At 33.2% G+C, this 8,147-nt stretch overlaps 1 protein-coding gene across 2 annotated transcripts; it reads left to right on the plus strand.

Annotated features, from left to right (window-relative positions):
* Nucleotides 1-4,449: 4,449 nt before the first annotated feature.
* LOC140991674 (IQ domain-containing protein IQM2-like) lies at nucleotides 4,450-7,255 on the plus strand. 2 transcript variants are annotated; one of them, XM_073461767.1, is made up of 8 exons: nucleotides 4,450-4,569; nucleotides 4,683-5,213; nucleotides 5,310-5,375; nucleotides 5,468-5,556; nucleotides 5,652-5,742; nucleotides 5,907-6,146; nucleotides 6,234-6,335; nucleotides 6,435-7,255. In XM_073461767.1, exons 2-8 carry the CDS (start codon nucleotides 4,719-4,721, stop codon nucleotides 7,053-7,055), a joined length of 1,704 nt encoding a protein of 567 aa, XP_073317868.1. In that variant the 5' UTR covers nucleotides 4,450-4,569; nucleotides 4,683-4,718; the 3' UTR covers nucleotides 7,056-7,255. The 2 variants fall into 2 exon arrangements, with proteins under 2 accessions (XP_073317868.1, XP_073317869.1); XM_073461768.1 differs by having other exon boundaries at nucleotides 6,438-7,253.
* Nucleotides 7,256-8,147: the final 892 nt, after the last annotated feature.

The raw sequence follows: 8,147 nt of genomic DNA on the forward strand, positions 1-8,147 counted from the left end.
ACACTACACACTTTATAATATTTTTCTCTCAACTCAATTGTGATTTTCTTCACAAATGAGAGATCTATTTATAGAAAATTTTTACAAATAATCCAAAAATAAAATACATCATTACCTACATCATCACACACTAATTTTCAATATTCAACACCTAATTTTACCTAATTTTCAACATTCAACATTCACATTTTCAACACAAATATTTAACACATTTTTAAATAATTTTTCAACAATGTTGTAAGTTTTAGGCCATATTTCATGTTAATATTTGTATTGTTAGAAAATTATATCCCATTTGACATGGATATTGAATTGTGAGCTAATTTATTTATTTCGTCAAGGGGGGTGGGGGTGGGGGTGGGGGTGGGGTGTTTGTGTTTTGAAATATTATAAAAGTTTTATAGAGCCACCTATGACGATTCCGAATAAATTAGATTTGGCTAACCTAAAATGTTATATTAATTATTTTAATTATGTATATGTGTGTGTTCAAATAGACGAGTTTCAAGGATCGTCAGGATTAATTAATTTAGTGACAAGGGGGAAGCCTAAGATTCATATGATTTTGAGTTCAAATATCACTTGGATGGATAATTAATTAGATTAAGTAAGAAATTCTACCACGCTAATTATATATTTATAAAAAAGTTTAAAGGACCCAAGTATATGGCAGCAGTAAATGAATCGAGTCAGTTCGCGAGCTTTTTGGACCGACTCGATAAATATTTGATTCGTATTTGAACTTATCGAACTCGGACGTGTTCGAATTTTTTTCGAGCCGAACTCGAGAAAAAATTATTTTGTTTGATAGTTACGAGCCGTTCGTGAGTTTTAATATTTCTTGGAAGGAGCCAATTATTCAGTGACTCATCACATGATCACTAATCTGTATGATTGGACATCTTCATACCCATACCAATGAAACATAGTATTAATATCACAAATTTCAGTTTCGAGCTCGAGCAACCTTTATCCTTATTTTAGGTGGTTGAATCGACTAGAAACATGTTTAGAATATACAGTACATATTTAATGAATTTTATGATCTAAGTGCATATGATCAATTGGATTTGATTCATACAGATGTGTGTGACCCGCTAAATTTTAGCACCAAACATGAGCATTGTTACGTTATTACATTTACTGGTGACCATTCAAGTTATGAGTATGTGTATTTGATGAAATACAAATCTGGAGCTTGTGAAAAGTTAAAAAAAAAAAAAATTAAAAGTTGAAGCAGAGAAACAATTAAGAAAGAAAATTAAAACACTTCGATATAATCGAGGTAGGTAATAATTAAGTACTGAATTTAAAAACTATCTTAAAGAGAATTAGATTCTTTCTTAGTGGACCCCACATGCTACATCACAGTTTAACACATCGTAATCTAACATTTATGAGGATGCAGAATTGTTGTTGAACAACATCTATACAAAGGTCGTGGAAAAAACACCATATGAAATATGGCTAGGAAAACCTCCAAAATATTCTTATCTTAGAATATGGGCCGGGATGCCCTGCCCTGCTTTAACCGTCAGTAAAATTAGCGACAGTTTATCTAAAACCGTCGCTAATAGCGACGGTTTTACCAATAACCGTCGGAAACTGTCTATAAATACCCGCATTTTTTTATCCATTTTCTTACACCCCACTTTACAACACTTAAAATTTTTCTCTCTTACACGGTTTTATCACTTCACAACACTTAAAATTTTTCTTTCGATTTAGGATAAATTTTTTCGCTTTATTTTTTGGTAAATTTTTAAGTGTTAGTTAAGATCATGAATATTGTTAGCATAGTCGAAAATTATAAGTTTTTTGTAGATTTATTAAATGATTAAAACTAATTTTTTTTATTTAAATGAAAAAATTAGCGACTGAAATCATAAAAAAACCGTCGATAAAATTAGCGACGAACTTTAAGTTAAATCGTCGCTCATTTTAGCGACAGTTTAGCAAAACGAACAACGGTTTTGCATAAATCCGTAGCTAATTTTATTTGCGACGGTTTTTGAAACTCCTGTTTTTAAAGGGTTCGCTCAAAGACAACAGTTTTTAAACATTGTCGTATGTTGTTTTTTTTGTAGTGCATGGTGTGACTCTATACAAGTCTATGTGCCTTAAGACTAATGAGGATATAGAAACCATGACACACATTTCCTATGCGTCTGTCATTGGTAATATTATGTATGGTATGATATCTACTCGACCTGATATAACATTTTCACTTAGTGTTTCAAACAGATATCAGGCGAACTCCGATCAATTACATTGGAAAATTGTGAATGATATTTTTAAATAATTGAAAATAACTAAGAATTTGTTCATGATCTATGGGAGTTGAGAGTTAAAATTGGAAGACTACATTGATTCTAACTTCCACTCAGATGTGGATGATTCAAAATCAAACTTTCGGTTTGTATTCAAGCTCAATGGTGGTGCTGTCTCTTGGAAGAGTTCCAAGCAAGATACTATAGTAGATTCAACCATTGAAACCTAATACATAGATGCATCAGCTACAATTGAGGAGACTGTTTGTATGAGGAATTTCTTCCAAGAGTTGGGTGCCATTCCTAATGAAGTCGATCCAGTCCCGATGTACTGCAACAACATTTGTGTTGTCGCACAAGCAAAGTAGCCAAGGGCTCATCAACGATCCAACTAAGGAAGTTCCACATCATCTGAGAGCTGGTGGGAAGAGGACACATATCAGTTGGATATTCTCCTCGGTAAGAAACATTGAGGATCCACTTACGAAGCCTTCTCCATAACCATTGTTTGAAAAGCGTCATGAAACAATGAGTTTGAGATCTATAGATCGTTGGTTATTGAGCAAGTGAGAGATTGTTAGAGTAGGTGCCGAACAATTCAACTTTTGACGTAGATTTTTTTTACTTATTTATTTACTCGTATGTAAAAAAAATCTTTATTTTAATAATATTTTATTGTTATTATACATTTAATGAATTTCACGATCTACGTGACTATTGGACCTCATGGTACTATAGTATATTCAAGGACTATGCATCTTGCATGTATATATAGATAAAGTAAATGTCATAATTAGATAAAAATGTAAAATATTATTAAAATAAAATTTTTTTTTGTACATAAAAGTCAATAAATCCTAATCAACAAGTTGGCTTGCTGACACATACTCTAACAATATCGTGTGTCACCATCCAATTTAATTTCTATGATATATAATTACGAATGAAAATTTAATTTAATTTATAAAAATGGGGTTGCATAAGCAAGTACATCATGAAACCAAGTCAATAGCCCAAATCGCACTTTTAATGTATGGTTTAATCCATCGGGCACGTACATCTTGCAAGTTAAGCAAAGTTGCAAACTTTGGGTGGATATTGTATATGGTAATAATAAGAAAACTGACTTGGTCAATTCTTTTCACGAGACTTGAATTGAAGCTTAGAATTGTCTGCAAATTGGAAAATAGTTCACAAATTGTTTGCAATGTCTTAAAATTATAAATCGATACAAAGGGGCCACCACTTTAGTCATCCTTCATGTGTATAAAACAACAAAATTATAAAAAAATATTGTGTATCTAATTAATATATACTTACATAATACGTATGATATTTATATATAAAAAATAAACATGTTATATTCGGTGATGTACGTAATTTCAACTCTTACATTATCATATAACATTTGGGTAAATTACATTTTTTTTTATCATGCAACTTGTTTGTTTTTTTTTTTATTGTTGGTCATGTTACGAGTGGTTAACTCACAATATTAATCTACTAATGTGTATTTTTTTCGATTATAGTCTTTTTTAATTGGAGTACTGACGTAACACAAGAAAATGATTATATGTCATCGGAAAATTGTGATATGTCACTTAAATAGTTTAAGTTATTTGACAACGTAAATATATGAATCAAATATTTTGTCTGTGATTTTTTGTATTTTGTTTATGAACATAATTCAGTTCATTTAAGTTTTAATAATTCGTGCAAATGAAACTTGTTTGGACAATGTGTAGCATAATTTAAAACACAAAGTAGGACATCTGATTTCATCTCGGACTTCCTCAATATGCAGTGTAGTGTCAACGACTTCCCATATATTTTAAAAAAAACTTTCAAGAAGGGGAATTGCTCTTACCTATTATCCAACTCAAAAGAGGTAAATTCTTTGAAGTTACAAATTATAAGAAATTTACAATATATAACTTGTTAGCCAAGCTTATAAAAATTTGAATGAGAAAAAACGACAAATAGGAAAATATAAATTGCAAGGAAAGTTTCTTTGTCGTCGTCAAAAGAAAGAGAAGAAAAATACCTCGTTCAAAAGTCCATTCCACGTGCTTCTTCTCCCCCGAGTAGCACCACCCCTCCCCCCCGCCAATTGCCACTAGTAATATATATATATATACACACACATATGTACTTGTATCTTCATTTTTACTCGACATCTGCCACAAAATCTTGGTACAAAGAAGCCAAACCAAATCAAGAAATAAACTTTTGATCTTTGCTGAACCATTCCTGTCTTGTTTTTAATCTCATCCAAGATTTCTACATTTTTACAGATAAGGTAAATATTTTCAGCTTTTCTCCGCATCTGCGAATGTGGATTGAGATTCCATGTGTTGATTAATATTTATTCATTTTAAAGTAATGAACTGATGCCACTTGATTAATTTCCAGGTCTCACTGGCTATTCCTAATCCCTTTTGATATTGCATGGGTGTATCTTGTTCATGTCCATTTGCCGTTTTCCGTGATCTGGAGAACGATTTCGAATCAATTGTCGCGAAATCCAACAACCTTGGAGATGAATATCAGAAGATTCTACTCCGGTCTATTAGCTTCAGGAACAAAGATTCTGGAAAAGTACTGGGATCTGTCGAATTCGTCGGAGTTGAGACTGTCTCTACACGCCAAGAAATTGACGTTTCATCGCCAAGATCAGTTAGCTCTATGAAAACAATCTTGAATTCTCCGGTTTTGGGTCGAACCAGCAGCCCCAAAGATGAGGCTGCTATAAAGTTGCAGAAGGTTTACAAAAGCTTCCGAACGAGGAGAAAGCTAGCTGATTGTGCAGTTCTTGTAGAACAGAGTTGGTGGAAGCTATTGGATTTTGCAGAATTGAAACACAGTTCCATATCTTTCTTCGACATCGATAAGCACGAGACCGCAATTTCACGGTGGTCACGAGCAAGAACAAGAGCTGCTAAGGTAAATTTTGATCTTACTCGTATGCAAAAGCTTTGAATATAGTGTATATGAATGATGTCTCTAGCGATTAATGTTAACTTCCATTGTCTATTGTAGGTCGGAAAAGGTTTATCCAAGAATGGCAAAGCCCAGAAACTTGCTTTGCAACATTGGCTTGAAGCTGTAAGTACATTGAAACTCTTCTACTTTCTTTGGTCTAGCTACTAGCTAAGTGATCAAGAATTCATAATAATTTATTTGGTTATTTTGATCAGATTGATCCTCGGCATCGGTATGGGCACAATCTACATTTCTATTATGCAAAATGGTTGAATTCTCAAAGCAAAGAGCCCTTCTTTTACTGGTATATACCTCTACGGTCTTAAGTTTCCTTTCCCCTTGATTATTAGATTAGAATTTTGTGTTGCTATGAGGTAATAAACAATGTAATTTGTTCAGGCTTGATGTAGGAGAAGGAAAGGATGCTAATCTCATCGAAAAGTGTCCTCGGTTAAAGCTTCAACAACAGTGCATCAAGTATCTTGGCCCGGTACATCCTTATGTCCCTAATCTTTACATAGCATTTTAAAAGGATAGTTTATGTCGAGGATACCTGTTGTCCTATGTAACTCTTGGTACATAGGCAAACTTGTCATCTTTCTCGAAGATGCTCATACTTGTAATAATATTTTCTTGAAAATGTTTATGCTGCAGATGGAGAGAAAAGCGTATGAAATGGCGATCAAGGATGGGAAGCTATTGTACAAGCAAACCGGGGAGTTTCTTGATACCATTAATGAACCAAAGGGTTCTAAGTGGATTTTTGTCCTCAGCACCTCTAGGATATTGTACGTTGGCAAGAAATGGAAAGGTTCATTCCAGCATTCGAGTTTTTTGGCTGGAGGAGCTACATTGGCTGCCGGCAGGATAGTTTCTGAAAAAGGAGTCTTAAAGGTATAATCTCTACATATACTGTGAATCTTAAATAGTAATAACTCTTATTTGTTCGAGATTTTCATGTCTTCATTTGAACTTCAACAGGCAGTTTGGCCTCACAGTGGTCATTATCGGCCTACACCTGAAAATTTCCAGGACCTCATATCGTTTCTCAGGGAAAATGATGTGGATCTAACTTATGTTAAGGTAATCAAAGAAACTTGGCTTTTTCTTGATTCTTAGCGTTTCATGTTTCCATTTTAAGATATCGCAAATGTGAATGATTCATTTTAATCATAATTTTAGCAGCTTGATTGTATTGATGGTGAGGAAGATGACTACAATGGGAAGAAGGGAAGCTTATACTTGAGAAGCAACACCTCTGAAGAGGACTTAACTGAAAAAGATCCCTTCGAGGCAGAAGAAATTGATGTCAAAGAATCCAATAAACCAAGAATTCCCAATGATTTCTTAAGAAAATTGCCTACTCTTCATATACCAAGCAAAGCTGGTTTATTAGCAACGTTAAAGAGCGGAAACGAATCGGCGGAATCAAATCATTTGGATGGATACGAAACAGAACGACAGTCGTTTTCTTCGGAACGTAGCAGCTTAACAGAAGAATCCGACGAAGCTAAAGAAGACACCATATCAGAAGAATCCATTTTCAAAAGAATCAATACACACAAAGCAATGGTTTCCTACCAACTCGGGAAGCAATTATCTTGCAAATGGAGCACTGGAGCCGGACCAAGAATTGGCTGCTTGAGAGATTACCCCTCGGGACTCCAATCTCAAGCTTTAGAGCAAGTGCATTTGTCTCCAAGAAGTAAAAATCGATTAAGATTCGGCGTCCCTTCTCGTGTAATAACTCCGGATAGCAGCAATCTTGCTCCTAGTTGCAGAAGAATGCAATCTTTTGTTTAAATTTTGTGTTTTTTTTTTTGTTTATTGATAGTATAGGAATTCTTTGATATTCTTTTCAACAGGGATTCTCATAGAATCAATTTTCCATTTAACCATGTACTAATTAATTTCTTTTTGGTTCTCATCCAATACGAGAAATGTAAACTTTGAAGTTTGAGTACAATAGCAATTTAGAAGGAAAGTTCCCATATTGCCGAGTTTTTTTTAGTACAAATGGGATGGGGTGAATGCGGAGAAAGTTCCCATATTCTCATTTTGATTTATGGGTGGACCGTTGATTTAATGTCTCGTGCAACTTGGCTCTATAAGTCTTCGTAGTATTATTAGTCAATTTTAGTCGTGTAAATATTTGTTTGTAATATTTTTAGTTATGTGTATTTAGTTAAATCAATTACAGTCGTGTAACTATATTTTTTGATCAATTTTAGTTATTTTCATCGTAATCGTGTGACTATATGACTAAAATAACTGTTAAAATTTATAATTATTTTGTCAAATACAAGTGCATATCTCAAATTTTTTTAACCACGTACTTACAAAAATTTGATGATCATACTGATCATTTAATTACATGATTTTGGAAATGATGATTAAAATTGATCAAAAAATATAGTTACATGACTATAATTGATTTAACGAAACAAATAGAAGTAACAATGTCACATACAAATACATACAAGACTAAATTTACATTTTGCCTATTATTAATATTTGAGATAATTCATAATTATGTCCTTACTATTTGTCTTTATTCTCAATTTTGTTTCTAAAGTTTTACGTCTGCTAATTATATATCTCTATTTTTAGATTATGTACTGATTTCGTCTAAACTGTTAAGTGTTGACGGGGGAGCACAAGTTGGGGGCACATGACTTCATTTTTTACACCCAAATTTAATTACCAACATCCATAATTTATAATTTTTTTTTTCATTCTACATATCTAAGCCCTAATTTAATCGTTAAATTTATGGGTGAAATTTAAGTTTATGGATGTCAAAGTTTCCAGTCTGGGGACAATCAAAGTTTCCAGTCTGGGGACAAAGAATGAAATCACGTGGTCTTCATGTGCCGACCATCAACTCTTACCTCT

This window comes from Primulina huaijiensis, chromosome 13, assembly GCF_012295235.1.
Source record: "Primulina huaijiensis isolate GDHJ02 chromosome 13, ASM1229523v2, whole genome shotgun sequence".
NCBI classification, from domain to species: domain Eukaryota; kingdom Viridiplantae; phylum Streptophyta; class Magnoliopsida; order Lamiales; family Gesneriaceae; genus Primulina; species Primulina huaijiensis.